At 33.0% G+C, this 27,022-nt stretch overlaps 1 protein-coding gene across 2 annotated transcripts in view; it reads left to right on the top strand.

Moving 5' to 3' along the window:
• The window catches only part of LOC149088211 (uncharacterized), an 88,130-nt gene that overhangs the window by 44,447 nt on the left and 16,661 nt on the right, over nt 1–27,022 (top strand). For both annotated transcript variants that reach the window (XM_089245560.1, XM_089245561.1), the window contains exons 8-11: nt 16,753–16,885; nt 21,171–22,681; nt 24,417–24,468; nt 25,767–25,853. In XM_089245560.1, the coding sequence (XP_089101686.1) occupies nt 16,753–16,885; nt 21,171–22,681; nt 24,417–24,468; nt 25,767–25,853 (1,783 nt within the window). The remainder of the gene's footprint in view (nt 1–16,752; nt 16,886–21,170; nt 22,682–24,416; nt 24,469–25,766; nt 25,854–27,022) is intronic.

Raw genomic sequence — 27,022 nt, 5'->3', positions numbered from 1 at the left:
TGCAAAATACATTGAGATATACGGGGTGATTATGAAAAAAACTCCCGACATATGGGCCCCTAATTATCATACCATTCACAGAAACTGAATGAAATGTTGGCATAAGGTATTTTGAGGTATGCGCTCAAGAATGATATGGAAAACAACAGTGTCACTCTAACAGTTACGGTTACAGTGAGAAAATTTCGAAAATATCAAATGGCAACACCAAGTTTTTTGTATTGGAATGCGATCTCCATACTGAAAAACACTAAATAGCGTTGGAATGGCACCTGTAGCACGAAAATTCCCGGAGCTAGGCAAGGAAAAAGTAAAAAGGACTTTGCCGTGCACCAGAGCATTAATGTTCGTTTCATTCGGCTGAGATCCCAGCCTGATTAGTCCTCCCCAAGGTCATGTGGAAAATTTGTGAAACACAATAAAATGCTTTATTTTATGCTGCTTCTCTGTCCTTATTGGTTGTCCTCACTTTTAGCCTATCTACTGCCGGTGATTTTCATGCTACAGTTGCCGTTCGGACGCTATTTAGGGTTTTTCACAATGGAGATCACATTCCAATACAAAAAACTTGGTGTTGCCATTTGATATTTTCGAAATTTTCTCACTGTAACCGTAACTGTTAGAGTGACACTGTTGTTTTCCATATCATTCTTGAGCGCATACCTCAAAATACCTTATGCCAACATTTCATTCAGTTTCTGTGAATGGTATGATAGTTAGGGGCCCATATGTCGGGATAGTTTTTTTATAATCACCCTGTATATGTATAAAATTATCTAGCAGAAACTAACGTAACCTTGTGAATTGACAGTTTCACCTACCACATTATAGTTCAATACTTTGTAGGGTCTAGTGTGCTTTTACTAGCAGAAGTTTTGCGAAAAAAAGTGTCATGGAGAACATTTTGATTATATACTATATCAATCAGACATTTCCAATTCTATTTATGACAGTTTATAGTTAAAATAATGAATCTCTCGGAAGTTTCATATTTTGGCTCTGTTTGTATCATTCCATTTTTTTAATGTTTATTTGGATGCTTGATTTAAAATTTATTGATAATTATAAAGAAACAACTAGCCAGCCATAACTAAAACTGAAAATAAAAAAAAACCACTTTTTAAAATTCTTTTTTTTAATCAGTTTCTATTTCTTTTATTAATAATAAAATATTTATAAAGAAATATCTCTCTTTAATGATTTTCAAAGTATTGCAGAAAGTTAGTTATAAAATATGTGTCGTTACGGATGGAATAAAAATTAACACAAATTATATATATCTATGGGAAAGTAATATGAGTAAGGCGATCTTGTTATTTTAGTAATTTCACTGCAAAATTAATATTCATCAAGAAAGGATAATATAGAACCATAAAGAAAATGTCTGATTGCTCTTTCTGCTTGTAATAAAAGTTTTTTTGATGATACCTATTCCCTAATCAGTATGATTTTGATCAGTTTATTAATATATGTAAAAAATATGTCATATTTCTCTTCCATGTAGTCTGACTCGCATGATCATTTCGGTTTCTTCATTTTGAAAGTGAAACAATTTATTATTGCTCATTAATTTTTTTACTTGAAATTTTGTACATTCTCTAATGTAATGCCATTTATAAAGTTGCAGAAACGATCTATTATTTATACATAATCAGAGGGCTTGACAAACCCCAAGTGCCAGGTTGCCAAGGCAAATAAAAAACGGAATTGGCACTTAAAAGATTTTGTGTGATTGAATTAGGACTTGAGGGCAACACAAAATTTTCCGAATATATGTCGGTGTACCTATTAAAATGGAAAAGTGCTGTCAAAACCTTGAAAAGTTAAAGAAAAAGATTTTTGAGGTTTTTCATGAGAAAAATGCTTGGTGCCTAAAAAAAATCCAGCTGCCACCTAAATTCTTTTTTTGATTTGTCAATCCCTGGGCATAATTTGCTATTGATATGTTAATTTTTATTCTTTATAGTAGCGATTCTCCAACCTTCTCCATTTGCGGTGCCTCTTACCTAAATCAACACTGACCCGCGGCTCCCCAGAGCAATATAATGTAGAATCTCTTTCAAAAATCTTTGTTGGGTCGCTGTGCTACAATTTTTGAGAACCCCTGCTTTATGGTATTATTACTGAATTCAAGAATTCATACAGAACATTGTACTTGACATTAGTTGCCAGTGAATATATATTTCACCAGAACTTTTGATAAAGAAAAACATTATTTGCCATTTTAGAATTAAAATATATCAATTTGGTACTGTGATTGAAGGAAAACATATGAAAGTGACATTAGTGGCTGAGGTAGAACAACTTCACCAGTAAGCTTTATCCACCAATGTCAATGGCAAAAAACAGACTTAAAAAATTATGGTTTTTGAAAAATGGACTTATCAAATTAAATCATGACATTGAAATAAAATTGACACTGTTTTTCATTGTTATTTTCATTTATCACAAATTACAAAGCATAAATTTTGACATTACTGATCTATATTTTCAGAAACAGCTTATTACAGTGAAACTTGTACAAAATGGAACGTCCAAAGACTTGAATAGTATTCTGTTTTAGACAGATCTTTGTTTTATTATGGGGAGCATCGAAGCACTAATCAACAGACTACTGTTCAAAATAGGTTTCTGTCTCATATAGTGTCCGTCTTGACAAGTTTCGCTGTGTAAAGAAACTATATACAGGGCATCCATAATTTAAGAGACCCTATTTTAAGTAGCCTACAGGCAAAACCAGTCATCAGAAAAGTGAAATTTTGTGAAGGACTTCATGAAGTGATGGGAATTTGTTTCAGGGGGGAATTAGTTGCACATGTTCCCACCAGAGGGCGTTTCACTTTGAATACTTGTAGTAAACATGTAAATTTATGTGATGTTACGCAGCATCTGTTATAAAACCTAGAAACATTCACGGAGATCTTGTTTCTCAATGTGTTTGCTGCTCACAATGACAATAATTTTACGAGATCATGTTTTCTTGGTCAACTAAAGCTGGAATTGTTTTAACAAAACAGCAATTCTCCGTATTAACTGTTCTATGGGAATATCCGACTTGGAAGTGGATTCAAAAAGATCCAACGAATGTTAAGAACCTTTGGAGTATGATAAAATTTGAAACCATAGGATTGTTGGCTGTTTATCCTGGAAGAGGAAGAAACTCGTTTCTATAGATGCAGTACAGGTGGTAGAGGACAGAGCTTCAAATTTTCGTGGTGTCAGGCGCGTAGCACAGGCATTGGAAAGGCCACATTCAACTTTCTATAAGATCATGCGGAATATCTTCCGATATTATTCGTACAAAACTCACATTTGCAGCTGTTGGTTCCACATGATTATGACACTTGACTTCTCACTGCAGTTTCTAGCTCGCATTGAGGTTCGATTCAGAATGCCCTTGGAATATCCTCTGGACAGACAAAGTACATTTTCACTTGGATGGTGCAGTCAATGCTCACAGTGGCCGAATTTGGGAACCAGAAAATCTGCACGTTATCTTAGAGGTTCCGTTGCATTCACCAAAAGTGACGGTATGGTGTGGATGTATTGCATCATTTATTCTCGCTCTCTACTTCTACAAGGAGTTGCATTCTACAGTTCCAGTGACATGCTCGATCACAGAGAAGCGATATGCATTGCCGTTACAGAACAAAATTATTCTGGCTCTGCAAGCACGTCGCTGCCTTGCAGACACAATCTTTATGCAAGACGGAGCTCTTCCACACATTCCAGTGTGCGTTATGAATATTCTTAAAACACATTGTGCAGAAGAAAGTGACATCAGCTGGCTTTAGGGGCATTTGAAACGTCTGGTAAGTCGTGACAATCCAAGAACTTTACATGACCTTAAAGGCAGCAGCATTTCACGCCACGTGCTAAACATTTTCCCGCACATACTTGGGTCAGTTGTGGAACATGCGATCTTGTGATTTCACATGGTATTTGAAAATGATGGCCATCATGTGGAACATGTTTTGCTGCAGTAATTCTTGTCTAAGTGCTTAACAGTTAAAATTTTAAAAGTTTGCCTAAGTGTGTAATTTCTTAACAAAACGCCCTCTTGTGGCAACATGTGCAACTATTTTTTTAACCCCTAAAACAAATTCCCATCATTTCATGAAGTCGTCCACAAAATCTCACAATTTTTCGATGACTGGTTTCGCCTGTAGGCTACTTTAATATAGGGTCTTTTAATTATGTATATTTGAGATTTCTTTAAAATTACTTGAAAGTCAAATTTTTTTCTTGTGTGGTGATGAAAGAAAAGCAGATTTGTAAAAACGAATTTATTTTGACAGGTCTACAAAGCAAAAGAGGTGATGGATCTGGAAAATCCATTTGGAACTTGGTTTAGATATTGGTCTATGACCTCTCATTCCTGGTATTGACTTTGGAAAAACACTTCCTGATGAATGACGATGACTGGCCGAGATTCTTAAGAATGCTGACAATGCTCACACATGGAACGGAGAAATAAGAAATGATTGTGAAGAAATTTAAAATTCTGTGGGTGCTTCACACACTGATCTGTATGCTCTCGTGGTTTAGAAGATTTTTAAAAAAAACCTCCAAAAGAAATATGTTTGAAAGACAGGTGTGTGTGTGACCGATGACACTAAGATGCTGCGATATATCTTAGAGATTGTCCTGTTTTAAGAGTGCCTAAACCACAGCTTCCTACCAAAGTGAATTCATTATTGCGGGTTTATGTGTGTTATTTCTATTTCTCCCAATTCTCTTAGTAGTAAAATAAGTTTTATGAATATCTTGATGCAGTTTTGGTTCAAATATTACATTAATTACTTTGGTTAAGGAATCTCGTCCATTAAGAAATCTTTCCAATAGAACGTTTTACCTCTTATGTTTTGCATTATGCATCAGGAAGCATAGTCAATGTATGTTTTATTCTTAGGTCAAATTTTATTAAAATTTTCCCTGATTTTCTTAAAAAAAATTATGTTCAAAAACTTCTAATAGGCGTACTTCTTTTGCGAAGCAAGGTTATTTTAGCACTTCAGTTTCTATCATTTTCCTCCAAGTTGATTGTTGGAAATAGAATAGTATTCCTTAAGAGCAAAATTATGGGTAAAAGAATTGTAAATAAAAAAAATAGATCATTCTATTTCATGCTGCTTTTGAAAAAAAAAATCCAAGTGTATTGATTTGGCTGCCTGCCTTCAAACCCTACAGAAAAATTTCTTTCTTGGAGAGGGGGGGGGGGGTTAAAAACAATTCATTTATTTGAAACATTTTTCACAACTATGAAATTAAACGCTTGCAATTGTTTTTGAAGAGGAAATCCGAGTCTTTATTTACTTCCCCCTTTTTCTTTTGGGAAGTAGAAACCAGATCCGAATTGTGAAGTGTGTGTGCAGGGTTTTCAAAATATTTCCCAAAGCCGAATGCTTTGTATTTTTCTGCTATGAAATATATGTGTGAAATATATAGTCCTCAGTGAACTGAAAGTGTTGTTCTGTGGTTCAAATTCCCTTTGTAGTGTTTTCTACACAGAACAGTTATTTTTTCTAAAACTTTCTTGAAATTGTGTGTGGCAGCACTAATTACTTAGTATATTCTGTTTTGGGGAAATCATTATCTTGGTATTTGTATAATTTTCAGTTTCAAACTGATATAGCTCCATTTATACATATTTAAAAATATTTATTGGGAAATGTACAGTACAGTGTTATCTTTACATTGTCTATACAATACAATTTTATCCATACAAGAATCAATTACATTAAAAAGTAATTAATAACCTATCTATAATTAGGAAAAATGATTATACATGTAATATTTTGTAATTTATTTTACATTTCTGTCAAGTTTAAATTTTTATTTTTGAGGTACTCTAAAATTTATGAATCTGAATATTAACCATTTATAAAATATATGTAATTGGTTTAACATTGGAACTACTGCACCATCATTCTGACCACTTTTCGAACTTTGATAGCAATTCGCAACTTTATTTTTCAAAGTTTGAAAATTTCCCTCTGACTTTTCTTAATTTGTTGAAAGAAATCCTTTGGAACAAAAATAAAACTTTTATCATTTTGTGAATTTTTAAAAACTACTACCTAGCACTACCAAGCGGTCATTTTCACTGCAGTGGAAAATTTCATTGCCTAACACATTACTATGAATGTATTATTTAGGAAATAAGACTATTCATTTTCTCTTCTGAAAGATTATATAGAATCTTTCATGGTTTGTTACATTTTAGGTGTAAGCAAACATACAGGGTTTTTCAAAAAGAAGGGCTAATTTCGAAAAGGGGATAGAGAAAGAATGCGCTGAAATCTTTTTTGTCTACAAATACTTGGTAGAAAATAGGGCACATAAGTGCCAAAAAGTGTTTTTGAGGGTAAAGCTGAGAAGGTGAATCACATTTTATTTTCAACCATGTATTTTGGGAACGCATGTCCTAGTCGAGGTGTCAAAGGGTAGACTATGGGAGTAAGTTATGCAATGACCTTAGATTCTGTATTTTATCGGACAGGACCCTTGTTTTCCCTATATTAGAGCTCATTATGCAATTATATGTTAAGTGACGAAATGATTGTCTGTTGTAACCACTTGAAAACAAAAGTGATAAAATTGCAACAACATCTCGTGTTCTTTCTGCTAGTGAATTGAGTATCAGCTTTGAAAGTAAAAGTTTTTTGACTGCTCCAGCTGGAGGGGGCCTCATAGTTAGTGGAACCCCAAGGATTCGGGCCACTTTAGCCCCCAAGAATTTCTATGAAGCAATAATTCTACCCTTAGTAATTCATGAAAGAAATGCACATACCCTTTCTGCGTGCTTTATTGAATCCTTTGTATGCCAAGATGTCTGGCAACCCTTCATTGTTTTGCCTTGTCGAAACTTGTAAAGGGGGGGGGGGGGTGTCACTCGGTTGTCGTGGAGCAACTTACATGCATTCCATAAACTTTAATATGACAATATTTCAAGACAGGCAACTTTAGTTCTTTGAACTTCTCTTCTTTAGAACTTGTTGTAATCAAAAAAGTGAATCCACATTTACAGCTGTATCCTGTATTTTTACAATAGCGGTCATTTTGACTACTTTGGTAGTGTCAAAGAATGAATAATGTTTGTGGACCAGTCATATTGTCAGCTGTATCCAATGGCCAGGTACATTTATTGCTCCGTAAGTGTATTAGGAAATTCTTCTCTCTATATATAAAGCTGGGAATACTTGGATTGGTTACAGCATATTCTGCTATATATTAATGTAACAATTCCTCTTCTGAGTAATGCCAAAAAATAAAATTATCAACAATTCATACTGCAATCCTCAGATTACTTTAACATATATAAAACAACCATGCAAATAAGTTCTTAACTGTCTTATTTGAGAATAGTGCCTTTAAATCTATAATTTCATATCACTTTAATCTTATTACATATTATATTTAATCTTTATGAAGAACTAAAATGTGGTTGATGGCTGATTGCACAAATTCCAAAATGCATTCAAGATTTTTTCTTAATTTTGAATTTTAGTAAATATAAAGGAACACATCGGAAATATTGATTGCGCAGCAACAGAAAGTTGATGTGATAGTGTAATCATAAACATTATAACTTAAATATGACACATACACTGGCAGTGGTTTTTTGTGTTGTAACAGACTGTGTGTGTTAACTCGTTGAATATATTTAACACTTGTAGATCATGTTTGCTGCAGGTTTAAATGTTCCTATTTGTCTTAATGCAAGTATCGCGATTACTGATACTATGCCTGGACATTGTATTTATTCATTAGGTAGTCTATATTGTAGATAAAACCTGTGAGGTTTTTAAATTAATACATATGTTGCACACTAATGTATGAAATGTTTACATGTAAAATGAGTGTGAAGTGCTATTTCTGCTATTGACGTTTGTTTTTTTAAACATAAATGTTTAAAAAAGGGAATACACCAAGCCATTTTGTTATCTTCCATTTAGTTTTATGTCGTGGTGTAGTATAACAATCGTTTTTGTGGAAAAAATTTTGTACTTTATATTTTTTCATTAATAAATGAATTGCAAATATACATCTCTGTGGTCTTCTAATTGCTTTATGCTTGTTTAATTATTTTTCTGCATTTTATTGTACTACTGCGATGGCTCTTTCTTATATAGCGAGAGGGCGGTGACTTTAATTGAAAAATTTTTGTTTAATCAGGAATAAATATATGGTAGAAATATATATATTTTTTGAAAATATATGCTGGCACAAAACATAAATGTCTATTTTAATTTTTGCTTTATATACAAAAACAGAGACAAGTTGAAAATGTTTGCAATATAATATACTGAAGTTAGTTTTTTCTATCTCATTTATTTTAAATGAACTAACTTGTATTTGGCAAGTTCATTATATTTTATGGATTTTGTAGTATAAGAACAAGTTTTATTTTTGCCAGTTATTTTTATAAATTTTTTCCCTGAGAGATCGGTGTGGTCAGAAATATTGTCAGAGTCACACTGCCCGAACCGGGATTTAAATCTAGACCCACCCAGCGTAAGCATGTTGACCAATCAACTCTTTCAGATTGTTATTTTTGTTCTGATAGTTTAATTTAAGATGAAATACAGTAAAACCTCGATAAGTCGTCACCTCAAGTTATCGAAAAATTATGACGGCCTAAGCGGAGTGACGACTTACGAGAAGGTCTGTCAGTTTTAATGTGCAATGTTATGAAAATCGTATAAATTTAAAGTAAAATATCATTTATTAAAGTATGAATCAAAATAACAATATTAATAAAATTTATAGATTGCGAAAGAAAAAAAAAGCAATTTTTTATCTTTTTTCTCTTATTACTTGTGTAGTGAAATGTACTGTACACTTTGATTTAAACTAGCAATTTTTAATTTATAGAGACTAACAGAGCAACTGTTTGAATAAGTAGCTTTTCTTCATAACAGAACCCTCTATTGCACATTAATTTTACATGTACATCAAATTTAATTTCAGTGTTTGAATTCTTCATCAGTAGTTCATGATGCAACTACAAAGTAATCTCAAACACTTTTGACTTGGTGGAGGGGCCCTGGGCAGGAAAAAGTAAACAGAAGACACCAACTTGGGAAAAAATGTCTAATTTTTTTCAACAAAGATATTTTGTATAAATTTCAAGCCCTAAATTAATAGAGTCCATGCTTTCTATGATTATTTATTATCCGTGCCCGTTGCACTTTGACTTTAACTTGATTAATTTGATTCTTTGATTTACGTAATTTGATTTCCTTTATGTAATCTTTGACATATCAATAAATTTTGGTTTTGGACCAAAATTCCTGCCTCCTCCGGGGGGGGGGGGGGAAGTGCTTACGTTGCTTCTTGCGACAGAGCTTGGGTGTCTCGCGTTTTGTCCAGTTTCTCCAATGGAGCCCAGGCAGAAATGAGATCTAGCTTGAACAGTCACCAATGTTCCAAAAACCTTATAAGGCAAATGAACTTCTCCAGCGTAACTTTTGTTACTTACTGTTCCGTTTGGGTGTATAATAGGATTTTATGGTGACTTTTAAGCATATGGCAATGCTATTAACAAGCTCTTTTTTTTAATGGGAGCCATAAAAATAGTTTGTTCCTCTTTCTCAAACTTTTTCATAGTGACGACTTGACCGAAATTAGCGACGAGTAAACGAGGGTTTAATAAGATTGTGGTCTATGAGAGCTGGAAGGGTCTGAAGAAAAATTACGACTTAACCGGAGTGATGACTTATCAGGATGATGACTTAACAAGGTTTTACTGTATTTGTGTATTCTTTAACAGAACGGAAAAGTTCGTGAAAGAATGTTTTATCACACTGGAAAAACACCAATGCCAAATCTATCGTCATCAGGAGTTGTGATGCAAAAAGCATCAGCGAATTCAGGATGTCTAATCTAAGATCATGGAAAAGTGAAAAAATCCTGGAAAAGTAATGAAATGAAAAACAAAAAAAGAGTACAAAATAAGAAAAATAGGGAGTGAAAACAGATTGTACTCGGATTGAGATTTTGTGAAAATAGAATTATTTTTTTCTTAAATTTCTAATAGTTTAATCATTGTTCCATAGTTTTTTATTTCTATAGTTTAAATTAAAAATAATTCAATTCTACAAATAAGTCAGATAGTATAAATTACTATAGTTAAAGTTAAGAATAATTTAAGTCTATATAGTTTTTAATCACTCTATTAAATTTCTTAGAATTTCTAATAAATATTCTGGGAATGGCCCAGCAAAAGAAGTCATCTCAAAGTATGTTGAATCAAATTGAGGTAATGATCAAGAGGCTAACTCAAAAAGAAACAATTATTTTGAATAGGAAATGGGTAAAAGCATCAAGATCGAACGTTCAAACCTGAAACTCGAGAAGAAAAGCACAACTTTGATCAGCGCCAAAAACAGGAAAAATAATTACCTTTATATTTTTATATTGGGTGTTTCAAGCAGGGCTGTCATTCAACTTTTTCCGGGGGGGGGGGCAAAGCACATGTACTCAATGTATGTATATATATTTTTAATGTATTTTCAAATTTTCAAAAGCCGGTCCCCCCGCTCCTAAATGACTTGCCTGGTTTCAAGTCTACTAGCTAAATCCAAACACTCATTTTCAAATTATTTTTGAAATTAAATACAGTGTGTTAAAATGCCTCTATGTTAAAAGCCTCTCATTTGTTGATATTGTAGAGAATGTAAGAATATATAAATGTATCAAGAAGTCTTTCAAAAATTGTTATCTATTTAAAAAAAAAAAAAAAAAATTCTTCTAGAGGAAATCTCTATGTATTTTGTGCCGCCTTCTGAGTTGAGATACCACTTTTTAAAGTAAAAAGTAATCCTGTGTGCTCTACTGTATATATGTATATAAAAACTTTAAAATTTTAGCACTAAATAAAATACAAAGTGCTACAAAACTGATAAATGCTGCTACGAAAATCAAATTTTAATTTTCCACCCCGTATCTCACGTTTATTTTGACCAGATTTTTGTGAAACGATAGCTGCTCATGTCCACATGTGACGAATCTGTAGAAATCTAGAAATTTTACGTCACTCAAAAATGAAAGAAAAGAAATTTAAGTTGACTATTTTCATGTTTAGACTAGATCAGAGATACTGAAACTTTTTCCATTAGCTGCTCCCCATTCCCTAATCAACATTTATCCGCTGCTCCCCAGAGCAGTTCAACAAAGAATCTCTTTGAAAAACTTCGGCAGTGACATTGCTATGCTCCATCTCGTACGAAGAATGCACCAAAGTGCCACGGCACACAGTTTGAGAACCCATGGGCTAGATTGTTTACCATTTGTGGAATATAACATTGGTCATATGAATGTCTAAATGAATAAGAATTCTATAATTGCTGTTGTAGTAGCAATGATGTAATATGAACTTGTGAGAAGACCACTTTGTGTGCGTTCTTTGCAGTTTGGCAAGTGTCTGTCTACACTTTCATGTGCATCATCATTATTAATTGGTGTCTCAGAGTGATGAGATAGAGGCAATTTTGCTTGTTCCGGTGGAGGATCCTTCTGTGGAGATTTCCCAAGTATTTCTTGAACAGTAATATTGAAAAAAGAAAGGCGTTAACTGGTATAGTTTTTTGTATATACAGTATTTTTTTTCAAATGCTTGAAAAATAAGGAGATACGGACTCCAAAGTTACTTTTTAAAATTAATAATTAATAGCAATTGTGTATGCTATTTTCTGGTGGGCAAGATATTTTTCATCCATTGTTGAGAATTCGTAACCAATGATAAAGATAAAATTTCTGTTTTGAGGGATTGATATTTTCTGGATTGATCATGGGTCAATAAATCCTCTCCCTCTGGCCTCAGTAAGAGGCGCTTCATTAATTCTGGGGATTATATATATCGTGCATATCCCACTATGAATACAGATGTATGAATGATGAATTCATCCCACGATGAATAAGTTGCATGTATGAAGTTTCTAGTTAGGTCTTATTGATCTGCATTTTATTTTGTTCATGTTAATTTAAAATTGTACATTTCTATAAAATGTAAAATTATGTGTAAATTTTTGTTTTGCATTGAAGAATAGATTTTTAAAAAATTTAACGGAAGTAATACAGGAAAGAAGCCTATCAGTTGAGTGTGGAGGGACGGGTAATTTGAGATGGTGATTAAAAAAAGTCTATTCAAAATCACATAGCATCTCTTTCGTCAAATGTAACTTTTTGGCAACAGGAAATATGGGTGCTGGGGTGTCTGTTCTAGAACAATAATCATAGGCATAGAAAAATTTTTTAGTAGCAGGCAAAAAATTAAAAAAAAAAAAAAATTTCGGCGGGCTGGACATATTTGGGTATTGATTCATGCTGTATTCCCTGCATTTGAATGCTTGAATCTGGTCTGTTCTCGATATGCCGGATTATAGGTCCTGGTCTAATTAGCCCTCTTGTGCAGAAAATGACCGTGGTGAGGCAAAAATGATGATGCTACCACAGATGTGGGTGAAACATTAGGAAGAAAACGTCTTAGAGACCAGTGATGAGAAAAATTTTTTAGTAGCAGGCAAAAAAAAATTTCGACGGTTCGGACATATTCGGATATTGATTCATGCTGTATTCCCTGCATTTGAATGCTTGAATCTGGTCTGTTCTCAATATGCCGAACTATAGGTCCCGGTCTAATTAGCCCTCTTGTGCAGAAAATGACCATGGTGAGGCAAAAATGATCAAATCTGATATGTCAGAAAAATTAAGGTTTAACACAGATCACAGTATTAGGGCTCCCACTCATCTTACTTTTTCTAATTTTCGGTAAAATGTCCTACTTTCTCAGTTTTGTACTGCTTTCTATATTTCGTATTTTTCCTACTTTTTTTTACCAAAACTTATTACCAAAATTCATATAATTGATTTTAATTGAGGGAATCATCCATATAATGTCAAATAATACAAATGTAGTAGGTTGCAATTAATGATTCTGCCAAAGCAGAAATTGTATTGTTTTTAAATTTATTTAAGGGGTCATTTGCTGATTTATTAATTTTTCATTTGTTTATTTTGAGGGTTCAACAAATAGAGCAGTGGTTAAAACATCTGCCTGGTTGAAAAAATAATAATTTTGTACTTACTCTACTCCATAGTCTTGGGCAGTAACATTCATCATTCAAATGGTGAACATTTTGTGTATAGGTGACAACAGTTTGCATAACAGAGCAGTTGGGTACATAGGCCTATTCTAGGTTTTGTGATTCTGATGTGATACCCAATAACATTCAATTGTCTTCTGTATATTTAGGGAGACATAATATTTACCATGCGCAGCAAAGAGCTAGAAATTAAAGTGCTTCATTTGGCAAAAACTATTACAGTGGCATTGAGTGCTAAAATTTAAACAAATCCTTTTTGAAAAATGGATAGACTAGATAGACTAGAAAAATAGATAGAGCTGTAAAACACTATACTATCTGGTCCACCTTGACTTATTCCTATCGGACCTTGTAATTTATACATTTTGCACTGTGCTCTCGAAGTGGTCTCGAAAGAGCGTCACATTCTTAAAAAACTTACATGTCTTCATAATTTGCTGTGTGCATTGTCGAAGAGAGTTGTTACAGACTGGACTGAGGAAGACTCCAAAAAAAGAAAAAAGAATGTAATATATATTGTGAGGGGAGACAGAAGAAAACTATGTGGTTGGTAGTACCTTGTTTTGGCCAAAAATTTGTTTTGTTACCAAGTCATTTCTGTCATTTTGCTTTGGCTCGAGTCAATCTTACAGGATACTGAAATAGTGTGGTATGTGAAAAAAGAAATTAAATTTTCATCAAAAAAAAAATTTCAATGATTTTTTTTAAATTATGCTATGATTATGTTGTCTAAGGGGAGTACCCTCCCCCGTCTTACTTTTTCTGATTTTTTTTGAGAGGGAGCCCTGCAATATGCATTTGGCCAATTCAATGGAATTTTAAAATAGATGCATTGTTCAACCATATTCCAGGATCTGTGACTCAAATTTCACGGTATGCTGGCGAAAGAGGGGGGGGGGGTGATATTGTAATTGTAATTTTTTGCTTAGAAATGAAGTGGCGGAATATGTTGTATACTTTGAAGACTGCCATAGATTCATTGCAAATGAGACAATGGGTTGCCCTTTACAACTGTCAAAAAATAAATACAGTAAGTATCATTTAACAACTTTATGCATATTTATTGCACATATGTGTTCAAGTTTTTCATACGCTGAAGTTTTATAATCAATTTCTATTTGAATTCTCACAACTATATTTTCCATATGGGAAAAAAGGAACAACCTCCCTTAAATGAATTTTTTTGAAATACTGAAATTGAAAAAAATTGTTTTGAATCTGTGGTAGGCTATAGTTTGCCATCCCTACTTTACACCATGACCTAATACCCGGAAACCGCTCGTAACTCATTTTTATTTAAGTTTTTTTTGTGCCACAATGATGTCTGAAATAATTAAATTTCTGTGATAATTTCTACATTCATTAGTGTGAATGCTATTGTTTAGCTTTTTTAGTAGTATCATATTCCATAGCTGCCATATTTCCCATATTTTTTGGGAGGATCCATAATTTCTACTCCCCCTCTGGTCTCCTGAGTTCAACAGTGATTGTGAAAAATATAAACTTTTGAGGGAAAAAAAATTATTCCCAAAGAATTTATTTGGAAAAAAGGCTGCTGCCTTCGTTTTTAATCCCCAAAATGACATTACAAGCATGATGGGAATCGTCATCATTGTGGGAAACGGAAAAATATTTAATGTTTTTAGGGGGGGGGGGGAGAAGAGAAAAAAATTTGCCAAACAGTGCCAATTTTGGCCTTTTGACATCTAAAATTAAGATGACTTGTATCTGCTTTTTCCTTATGTCCCATTTTGGACTCGATGATTTTTTTTGTTGGTGGGATTCGATTTGAGAATAGTAATGACATTTATAATGAGAATTTAATTTACTGGTTGATGACTTGGCTTTAATCGGCAATGGTTTGCACGAAGTCATGTTTTTGCAAAGGGAAAAAAATGACTACAATGTTTTTCAAAAATCCCTTCTATATTTTTGTGTGTTCTGTGTTTGAACCTCCCTAATGCTCATTCACTAAGTTGGCAGCTATGGTATTTGTTTAACAATGTATTTTTCATAATGATTAGTCACTACACAAAGTTCTTTTGTGAGAAAATATGGATGTGGTGATGGGAGGGGGCTTTTTAGCTGTTGATTTAGTTTTGAAATGGAATGGTAGAGCGGACAAATCAAAAATAATTAAAATTCTATAACCATTATATATTTCATCAGATGATAAAAATATCACACCAGTTTCAGGATTTGGAGAATGTTAAAGAAAAGGAATCAAAAGTATATGATGAACAAAAATAGCTGGTTGTGGGCGTATTTACCAAATGGGAATCTGCTGGTGAACAAGTAGGACATTTGTTGTGTGTTAGATTACATGGTTTTTTTAATAGCGGCCAATTTCCAGGAAATAAATTTTTGTCATTAAGCATGGGTTGGCTTTCCTCTCCTTTTTTGCAGGAAAGAGAAACTAGGTGATTGTGATGCACGTAAATGACACGGAAGCAAAATAAGAAAAATACAGTAGAACCTCATTGTTTAATGCACATCTTTTGTAATGAACCCAGTTAAAAAAAAAATTGTGATACAGTTGAAGTTCGGTTAACGAGCTTAATCTGTTGTGCCAACGTGCGTGTTATCTGAATTGCTTGTTATTTGAATCAAACTTCTTCATAGGAAATAATGGAAACTTGGATAATTTGTTCCATAAATATTTATTCACATGAAAATTACTAATAAAAATGCTATTCAATACTACAAAATAATATAATAAATAATACAGTAAAATATAATGCCATAAATAAACATACAATAACGATAATGTTTGCAAATTAACTTACTCTAAACGATCAGAGAGAGGAAGACTATCATTTAGGGTGACTTAAGGACTCACTTTTCTGTATTCTTTTTGTGTGACTTTAAAAAACAACCCTATCTATGTAAAGTGCAGTGCGAGCAATATTTGGGGTTATTCTCTTCTACAAAGTTTTGCACAGAATTGACCAACTTTGACTTAAAACCAACCTTGACTTAGAAAGATTAGTTTTGTGTTTGGTTCCAATGGTTACAGTCATTTGAAGAGCTAATTTTCAAAAGGGAACATTTCCACAATTACTAAATTTACAGTAGCGGTAAAAAAATTCATTACTCTGAAATGGGTTGCTTTAAAAAAGTGGAAAATAGCCCAACAGGCAGCATAAGGAAGTGGTATAAGAATATTTAATTATATTTTGTTTCTTGATCAACATTCAAGGGAGTTGGGAATGTTTTGGAAATGTTCTGTTTTGACAGAAAATTAGTGGAAATGTTGCCTTTGATTGAAATTGTAGCCGCTACAATTTCTGTGCCACCTGTTGATTCCAGAAGGTTTTACTGGGCCAAGGAAGGTACCCTTACTGCCCTCTCATGAGTAACATAAGAAACACGATTATTCCAGTGTAACCCCCCATATTGGTCACTCTCATGGGGCTGGATTTCAGAAAGATTCAGAAACTGTTGAAAAGTTAATTATAAAAAATAAATAAATATGGAAATGTTTCTTTTTGAAAATAAACTTCTCGTTTAGTATAAACACATTTTTAATTAAATTTCCATAATATTATGTATTGAACTGCATTTCAACATTTATTAGTTCATGATACCTCTTGTGTTTATTTATATCAGATTTGTAAGGCTTTTTTTTTTTTCAAATTTCCAGTGCAATTGTCAAACGATGCTCACAAAGGTGCAATGCCGCTCGTTTTGAGTATCCAACAGTAAAATGCATGTCTTGCCTTTGCCTTTTCCATCCTATCTGCATCAAGACTTTTACAGCAAATTACATGTGCAAGGTAATATATTTTTAATTGTTTTTTCATTCAATAAAGAGACTGTCTCAACCGAAAATGACATTATTGCAGTAATCCTTGGGCAGGTGCCAATACGTGCAATTTACCCAGAAGCTTTCAATTTTCTTAGCCTTATTAAACTAGCATAACTGTCAAGTCTCCCGAATTTCGACTCTTATCTCTTGGCCTCTCAAAAAATTCTTTTATCTCCTGAATTTCGACTGTGATTGAAAAAAATTCCTACTTTTAGGAAAAAGAATTTTCAAAAAAAAATGTTAGGAAATTTTTTTTTTAATCTCAAAAATGACGCAAGTGTGATGTGAATTGTTTCCATTGTGTGAAATAAAAAATATTTTATTTTTGAAGAGAAAAAGAAATTTGTTAAACAGCCAGCGTCAATTCAACCTTTCAACATCTGAAATTGGTGAGCTGATTTATATCTGCTTTTATCGTATGTCCTCTTGTGTCTGTACGTCCCGTTTTGGCCTGATAGAGATTTTTTTTTATTGCTGTGATTTGATTTAAGAGTAGTGTAACGACGGGCAATTCTAATTCTCCAAAGATGGCACCTATGTGTTAGTATTCAGTCTTCCAGTCGGAAACCAGATTATTTCAATTTTTCTTATTTATAGAAAAATCCCTAAAAATCCTATAATTCCCTGAAATTTCTCGAAAGAAGTGTTTATTTAATAATTAATCAGTGATCAAGAATGAGTTGAAAACAAAACCTAGCTGTCATGGATATGGTTATTGCAACCAAAATTTAAATGGCAACACTCACTTTTATGCATTGCAAGGTGATAGGCTCAATAAAAAAACCATAAATGGCATTGGAACGATACCTGTAGCACCATAAACGGCAGTACTAGATGCTGACAGAGAAACTTGTGGAAACAACCAATGCAGATTATATTTCTGCTGCTGCTGGGAGTTCCCCACTAGGAAGTTAGCATACCAACCACTTGGTGAGGTATTCTTTCCGTGTCCTGCTTCAATGTTTATGGTGATACAGGTACCATTCATTGTTTTTCACTGTGCTGATCACTTAGCAATGCATAAAAGTGAATGCTGCCATTTTAATTTGAGATTTTGTTGCTGTGATCATTAAGGATGGGGACAAATAGTGATTTGGCAGAATACTGAATATTTAAAAAAAAAAAATTTTATTTCAAATAATTACAAAAAAATAAAAAAACATCATTCATATAAAATTACAAAACAACCATGGAGACATTAGTCCCATACTGGTTGTGTATGTTAAGATTACTACAATAAGTTAGAATTCTTGACAAATAGATAGAAAAATTATAATTAATGAAACACAAAAGTAAAAATACGTATTATAAAGATAAGTGAAAAATAATTAATAGAAAACAAAAGAAAATAAGAGAAAGAAAAGAGAGAAATGTAAATGAATTTAGTATAACAGTAGGTGGTGGCAAGATATATACAATTGGTGTGACTAATGAACATGTAGCAGGGTTGAAGGTGCTGTGACGCTTATGCGATATGAGAACATGAATCAACATATGTAATCAACATTATTGTATTTTGCATATGATAACATCCCTAAGGAATTTCTTGTGGGGCATGAAGTCTTTGCCTCTGGTTTTTTTCCCTTTCGGAATGATGTCACATGTCGTAAATGCGGAAATTCCCTTTTTAAGAAAGTTTTACAAATCCTCTGATGGTAACAAGAAAGTTGTCTTATCGTGCAGGGAAATAGCTTAGCAGCCAATAGTCCTGGATAATAATTGAAGATTATAGTGACGCGCATGTGGTCAAAATTTCTTTTGTTGAAGTTACGTACGTGCGATGTAACAAAACATGAATACTGATAAGCAAAAAAATATTTATAATCAATTTTAAAGATACTTATTGCCCGATGAATTTCCTTTCATCAAACGTTCCAGAAAAGGGCAGACTTTTCCTTTTTGTACAAGTTGTGTTACGGACATAAACATCGGTCATGGAAAGACTGCCACCATCACTCATGTGAAATGAAAAAAAAACATCAAGCAAGTGTCACAAAAAGTTAAGTGTTCTTCAAAAATTGACGCTTTTTTTCCCTTCATCTTCCGATGATTTTGGGGTCATTCGCGCAGAATGTTTGTTCACAGCGTTTCTGATTGAACACAATATTTATTTTTTTTAGATCACCATTTTGAAGTTTTGGCCTCCGATTTCACCTGTTTTTTGCGTAGGGATTTTATTCCCAAGGTTTAACTTCCATGTGTGTAAAATCCCTATTTTATTTGACTTCAATTTTTGAGAAGGGATTTTATTCCCTACAGTTTAACTTTTATGTGTAAAAAATCCCTATTTTATTTGGAAAAATCCCTTTTGTATTTATTAGGGAGTGGTTTTAGCATAAAATACGGGTTCGCGCTAAAATCTCCTGAATTTTCATTTTTAAAAGTTGGCAGCTATGCAATTGTCTGGAATTTTAAAAAAATGGAACTTTTTTTAACTTTTTTTAAGATGGATTTTTTTTAAACTTGAGAATGTAGTTACTTCTTTAATCTCAATGGGAAGGGCATTATAAAATTTCGGAATGAGAAAACTGAAATGTTTTTTGAGTGCAGTTTTGTGAAGTAAAGGTAGTGTATAAGTGGAATTAAGGTGAGCGGATATTAATGTTTTTGACGAATACCAAATATTCGGGGACTGAATATCCATTTCCTTAAAATTCATCGCAATTATGAATAAAATTGGTGTTTTTAATTGAAGATAAAATTACAAGTTATTTCAAATGATTGATATTGAATTTAATTATGCAATTTATTATTTTAATAAATATTAGAAAAAAATTTTATTGAAAGATTTTTATTGCCATGATGACAATTAAATTTAATGATCTATATTCAAATTCAATGTTACTTACAGAATCAATTTTTTCTTCCAACACTTGTTACAATTTTACAGCCAATTAAGAAAATGCCAACCATTATTTACTCTCAATTAGTAGCACATCATAAAATTTATGAGAGTCAAATCTCTAAGTTGAATGTGCAGCAGCTGACGAAAAACTTTGAATTATTGTTAATTCGACTTATCAGAAATTATGATTTCAGAATGAGGTAAAGTAAGGTTTTGAAATCTTTACAGTGCTATTTACGAATACCGTATTAGTAAAATATTTCAGACTACATTAAATGAAGAAATTCGAAAAAATAAGTTATTCCAATTTAATCTTGTTTACTTATTGAATGAGAAGATTTAGAAATAAACTAGATTTGCATACTGTGTTATGGAAATGGATGTATGCATAATATTCATACAAATGAAACAAATTATAACGTGTAAACAAGATTACTTTTTTGTCAAAATATTCAGTGAGTGTTAATTGCTAAATTGTGTTGCTAAATGTTAAATTCTATTACTAAATGTTAAATTACATTCCTAACTGCTATCTTTAAAATTTTTCTCATTCCTGAAAACTTCGACTTAGAGGAAGAAAATTCTGAGTTAGCAGAAAATTTTAACACTAAAATACAAAAAAAGTCCTGGGGCTGAATGAAAACTTTGACTTGAACAGATATTTGAGCTGTCTGAGTTCGACATATCAGGAATTCACTGTATTTTTACTTTTTAGCTGTTCTTTGCCCCTTTTGTCTTTTTCCGTAGCTTAACATATATCTTGTCTAGATACATCCTTCAGTTAGTGAATTTGTGTAATTCATGCTCACTTCCATCTTTTATTGCAGTAGGATTCTATTTTATTTTTCATGTGTTTCTTATCCTAGAAATTCACCCTGGCATAACCTCTTTCATAGAAAGGGAAATGCACTACACAATGAAATATAATCAGTAAATTTTTAATTTATGGGAAAAGGAATATTTGGAAATTTATGAAAAAAAAGGAATATATATGGAATATTCAGCAAAAGAGTCGAACATGCCAAATAACGAACAGTAGCTGAATATTCGTCCCATATTTAGTGATCTTAACCACCCAAGCTAGAATTTTGTTTCACTACTTATTTTGCATGCTCTGAAACACCCATATCTCTTAATTTCATTTACATTTGTTGATTTTCACAACTGATAGGGGGCCTCTTGTATCTTATTAAGTTACTTGTAAGTTATTTTATGACAACTATGTGACAATTTTTGTTGCCTATATATATATATACAGGGTTGTCATAAATAATATTTGCTGCCACTTATATAATTTCTTTTATAAAAGCTTGCACTATTTTTTAAATTGGCATTCCATTTTCAAAATTAGTTTTCTGAATGAATTTATGAATACTTTTTGTAATTTAGTTTTTTAAATACTTTTTAGCCATGCAGGCTCCTGACAGTAAAATCCGCAGTTCCGAATGTTCCTGAAAGTGATGCCAATGAAGATGATATTGTGTCCCTGGGATACTTTTTTGATTCTATTGATTATCCAGTTGCATCTATTCCACCAGAAGTCTCTCTGCAAATGGAACAAGCAACGTCTGAGGCTACTTCAAGTGCCATCCCTCTTCCACCTCCTCCGGGAAAAGATCCTTTAATACATGCTTTGTCTACTACATTACATTCCAGCCTCATAAATATGACTCCTTTGCAATCTACACCAATGATAATGACGAGTCCAACCATGTCTTTCCCACCGCCAAATGCAAGTTCAAGTGCTTTCGCCAAAACCATATCTACCCCATTGGTTTCCATGGCCAATATGACAAGAAAAATTGTTTGCAATTCCTTGCAAGCTCCTTCTGCATCTGGGATGAATATAATACACAGAGTACAACTTTCCAGCAACCCGCCGTCTTTAAGGCCTCTTAATGTACCTTTTGGAAATAAGATTGTCGGAACACTATCTCTACCACCGCATCAACCACCACCACGTGGTGCTGTTATTTTTTCGATGAGAGCACCTTTTCCTACGGCAGTAACATCTCCATCACTTTTCCCACAACATTGTGTTAGTGCAACAACAATATCATCTGGTACGATAACTACATCTCTGAATGACACAAGAACTGATAATCAGAATGACAGTTCTCCGAAAGATGTTCCAACAAGTTCATCCACATCCCAAGCAGATGCAAATTTGATCTTGAACTCAAATTCTTCCACGAGTACATCTAGTGCGACAACAAGCCCCAGACCAAGTATTTTTGACCCTAATTTGCCTCTAAATCTCCACGGGAGTGCTATCGGAACAAAATTCAGAGCATTGGCGGTGAGAGGTCCAATGACATATTCAAACGTGTCAAATAATCTGAGTAATCCACAATTTACTCAAGTTATTGGTGTTCCAAAAGGATGTAGACCCATTATTCAACAAAGGGGGCCATCTGATCCCAGAACATTCATAGCAATTGTAAGAAAAGGAGTTGATAATAGACTTTTGTCTCCCACACCATTCCAGCACTTTGGTGGCCCCGTGATGATGAACTGTTTACCACTGTCTCCTGCTGTCCCCCCTCCCGTGGGAACACAACAAGTCAAATACTGTGATGCAAATGTTCAGGTGAATTTGCCTGTTGAAGTGCCTAATGGAGATCTAGGTGCATCTGTCTCTCGGAGAAAGGTTGAACGAACTCCATCGGATTCGTCTGCTTCTGACCCAGAAGATAATATTGGCACAAATGGTGTGAAAAGAAAAAATAATGCAAGGCAAAGGAATAGTTCTTTATTTGATGCTGATGCGGACAATAATATAATGGATCGAGATAGTGAAATCACTTCTTCCAAAAATTTGTCTCCATTATTACCTCAACCAAATATGCAGTCACTGATGATGGGCTACGAATGCCTCAATATTATTTTTCGGGGGTTGAAAGTCTGTGATCTTTTAAGGTGAATATATCGGATTCATTTGTTAAATTATGTAGAATAAGTAACAATCACCTTTTATCTTAGTTTTTATTTACTATAATTTCACTTTTATGGGAGAGAATAGTCCTTTGTTTCATAAAGTCACAAAAGTAGAACAATGAAAAATGCAAATAAACCGAAAAATGCAAAATTCCTAATACATTTTGACACACTGTGAATGATGCATTCAGCAGAAAAAAATAACCACAATCATGGTGACTGGGAATCCCACTTGGGTTGGCATATATCATACCAGAGTGTGCCGGATTACCAAAATTATTCGGTTACGGGAAGTGTCAACTGAAAAAGCCCATATAAAATTCTACACAAATACATGCAGCGACATATTTTCCTCTTCTATGACTTGATGATAACCTGCCCAATAAATGCTGGATTACAGTCAAACCTTGTTAGTTCGTCACCCGGGTAACAAGTCACTCTGCTTACCGAGTAACTTTTTTGAAGTCCAAATTGCTCTCTATGGGGGGTTCTAGTGTTATTAAACTCTTGATAATGGATCACCCCACTCTGCTTAAGGAGTCACTTTTGTTAATGTACTCTTTTGAAAATTACAATTCAAATCGGAAACTTTTCGTACAACGTGCATGATAAGTTCAACGTTCACGCTTACCACATTAAAAATTTATCTAGCCGCCGAAGCCTTTATTTTTTTGCCCCCCCACCATTTATTGCAGGCTTGTTGACAGCTTCTTTCAACATTGGGTTACTTCTTATGTGGGAATGTTTCAGCTGGATTTTTTTTTAGCTTGGGGAGTTGCGGCTCTTGGTCAGCTTTTGATGAAAAAGTGTCCACGGCAGAATTTTTTTTTTTGGGTGAAAAAAAATTTAGTTTATAAGCTGCTGAATATTTTATTTTCCTTTTTGATGCTTTAAACAAATCTTGGCTAGATTTTCAAGCATCTGTATCCCTTTGTGTTCACCCTACTGCCAGAATGTTCTCCAGATTTAAAGAAAAGTCACCTTTAGAGACAAACCAGCGTTATAATAGAGGAATAGGAAAAACCGGCCTATTAAGACAATTTGTATCGGGATTGGAAAGCACAACAGTATTTTATTTTCATTTATGGTGTTCCAAAAAGAAGTAAACTGCCAATACAAGACGACAATACTTTGGTTTCCATGCACATTAGGAAAAATTTGTGAAATTTTAAAAATAAAAAAAGGCAGAATTTTGTATTATTCAAATGCTTAATTATGCAGCAAATAAACATTAATTGATTTTAGAAAAGTTTGAGTACTCAATTTTTATGACTCAACTTGTTTGAATAACTAGAATTCGGTTTTTTCTGCAGGAATGCATCAATAGGGAGACATGAATCAACGTGGCCATGGTGCATTCTGTTTAACAAGTCATTCCACTTATGAGGTCATATTTTTGGTCTTGTGTCCAGCACAGTCATTAATAAGGTTTGACTGAGCTGGACAGGCTGGACTATTATGCAGCTGGATTATGGAGATTTTACTGTATATTTATTTACGTTATGAAAGAAGAAAATAAATTTAAAAGGTTTATATTTTGGGAAATTTTTCAGTCTCCCCTACAGGGGGTTGCAACCTACAGTTTGGGAACCACTGGTTTAAGGTATATACGATGGGGGAAAAATATTTTGATGCTTAAATTTTTTTTTTTTGTATTCTTTTTTTTTATATAGAGAACTTGGTGTTATCTAAACTAGGCATTGTATTCTGATTTCAGGGCGGCCCAAGTTTGTCATACTTGGAAAATCTTGGCCACTCAGCAGTTTTTGGTATGTTCTTCCTTGAATTTGGTTTTTTCTTTTTCTTGGAATGTTATTTACATTCATAATTCACTGTACAGTGATAGTGATACCTTGGCTAACGAAGATAATTCATTCTGGAATCACTTTTATTAGTTGAAATGCAGTTTATCTTAGGTTTCTATGTGAATTTTTCCCAAGTACTGATACATTTCTTGAAATACCAAGAATTAAAGGAAGATGAAAGATACTGAAGATCTTTTTATTTTACACTATATACACAACTATCACCTAACTTAGTCTATTAAAGCTGGTGTTTAAACAACCCAGTTGAGTTTGTAGGTGTTGCCATCCACTTGTTATTTAGTCAGCTTGTTTCTGTGTCTTATATGTGCAAATAAAAAAGATAAGCTCCTGGAATGTCCAGATTGTTCAGTTTGAGGCTAAGAGTCTTTGCCTGAAAGAACACATTTGCTCTGAAAACAGTTTCCTTTTTCTTTTCCAATGCATTTTCTATTAGCTGAATTTTTTCATGTGTTTTCAAAAAGAGAAGTGAACGTATACACCTGGGAAAAAGATTCCAAGGTGGACATGAGTTAGTCAGGTTCGAGTGACAGTAGTTTTGATGATGATTGCACTAAAATTCAGCTTATGATGTGGCCGTTTTTTAATTCTGGGAATGCATCTATAATAATAAAAATGTTCATCAGGTGAACCCATATTCATTGACCATCGCAGAAAAATCATAGAAACAGCTTTGTAAGCCAAAAAATTCATAAGCCGATGTATCACTATTATTTAATTCTAGATTTTACTTTTACCCTTCAAAACTTGTCCTCGCTTTTAGTTAGACGATGGCCTTAGTGGCCTACTCATTTTTTTTTTAAATTTGAAGTAGGCATACAGTAATATCGTTGCTTTCTTGAGATAAAGTTTTAAAATGCCGAATATATTGGTACATGTTCCCCAATTTTTCTTCTCTTTTCCCTGACAGGATTTTTTTTGTGCTGTATTTTCTTCTATCTAATGGTTCTATTAGATGCATTTAATATCTGATAGATATATCTTTACTATTATAATTAGACATATTATGCCATATTTACATATATTAGGCATATCTTTACTACGCTATTTGCACAGTTAACGAGTTGGATGACTTATTCGATCCTAATTTATCAAAGAATCTGTTGTTCAAATTTTTAATTATTTGCTCTGCAAGCTGCTGATATCTTCTAACCAGGTTCTTATTTTTGGGTATTTTTAGGGCAGTGTTTTGTTGAATTAGAAGTTTCTTTCTTCTAACTTGCAATTTAAAATTATTTTTACAGTGGGAAGAAGTTAATATGAAAGATTTGACTGTGAATGATTGGAAGTCATGCTCAATGGCTCTGAGAAAGTATGGCACTAAGTTTTTGGTATGTTTTTTCCTCTGTTCACTTTAGCATGTGATTAAATAGACTTTTTAGAACACATTTCATTTCTGTATTTTTTATTTCTGTTTGTTCTACAAATTATCTAATGAGTGAATTATGTGCCATCTTATGATCCACTAATATGAGCAGATTATATAACCATATATTATATGGTAATAATCTTTCTGAGAATATTCTCATTGAGGAGAGTATTCAAGAATATTTTTTGTGGAAGAGCTACTATAATAATTAACTTTACCTTAAAGATGGTAATTTTACTTGTGAAATAAATGTCTAAAATAAATTTATAAAAATCTTACATGTTTAAGAATAAAAGAAAACAATTAATACCAAACTGGTTACATTAGTAAAAGAACTATATTTTTGATTTTTCTGCAAACCATTGTGGCTATACAAAATATTCAAGTTGAACACCATAATTCTCAAAGGACATAGAATTGGTCTCATTGGGCACTCAGAATTATATATTCACTTTTATTCACAATAGTAATTAATTCATGCATTCTAGATTAAGATATATTTTTGCCGCATGTCTGAAAAGTTCGTTATTTGCTGGGTCTTACTGTGAATGGGTCTTACTTTACTGGGTCTTAGAATCTGACAAACAGTATGTTTATCGAAACATTTTTTCTGAAATCAACAAAAGCATGCAAAATCTTCCATTTACTTAACTCAAATGAACCAACTGAAACCTCTCATCATAACCAAGAAAATGAAGTTGTCATTACGAGGTGGTTATGCCAAAAATTGTTTTGTTTCAAATGTTTCAGGCAATGAAAATTGAATTATATTTTATAATATAAACAAAATTTGTAATTTTTTGTAATTTTTTAAAGGAAAAAAAAATTATACATCCAGGAGAAAATATTCTCAGTATATTCACATTTTCCAAGAATAATTTCTGGAGAATGTTATTGTCTTGCATCTCCAGTATTAATTAAGCTAATAGGGTTAGTTATTTATTAGTTTGCCAATTACGGTGGGACTTTTTGAATGGATAGCCTAATTTTTTTTGAGGCGGTCATAATGTTGTTGGTTGCACAGTTTTGCTTTGAGTGGAGTCATGACATTTTAAAAAATTATGGTAACATTTGTGACTACTGTTCAGAAAGATTACTTTAAAAAATATTTTTTTTTTTTGGCCCAGGAAT

Source organism: Pholcus phalangioides, unplaced genomic scaffold (genome assembly GCF_987345545.1).
Source record: "Pholcus phalangioides strain wild (caught in Gottingen) unplaced genomic scaffold, Ppha-v1.0 ptg000003l_1, whole genome shotgun sequence".
Taxonomy (NCBI): Eukaryota; Metazoa; Arthropoda; class Arachnida; order Araneae; family Pholcidae; genus Pholcus; species Pholcus phalangioides.
This window is presented reverse-complemented; position numbering and strand designations above follow the sequence as displayed.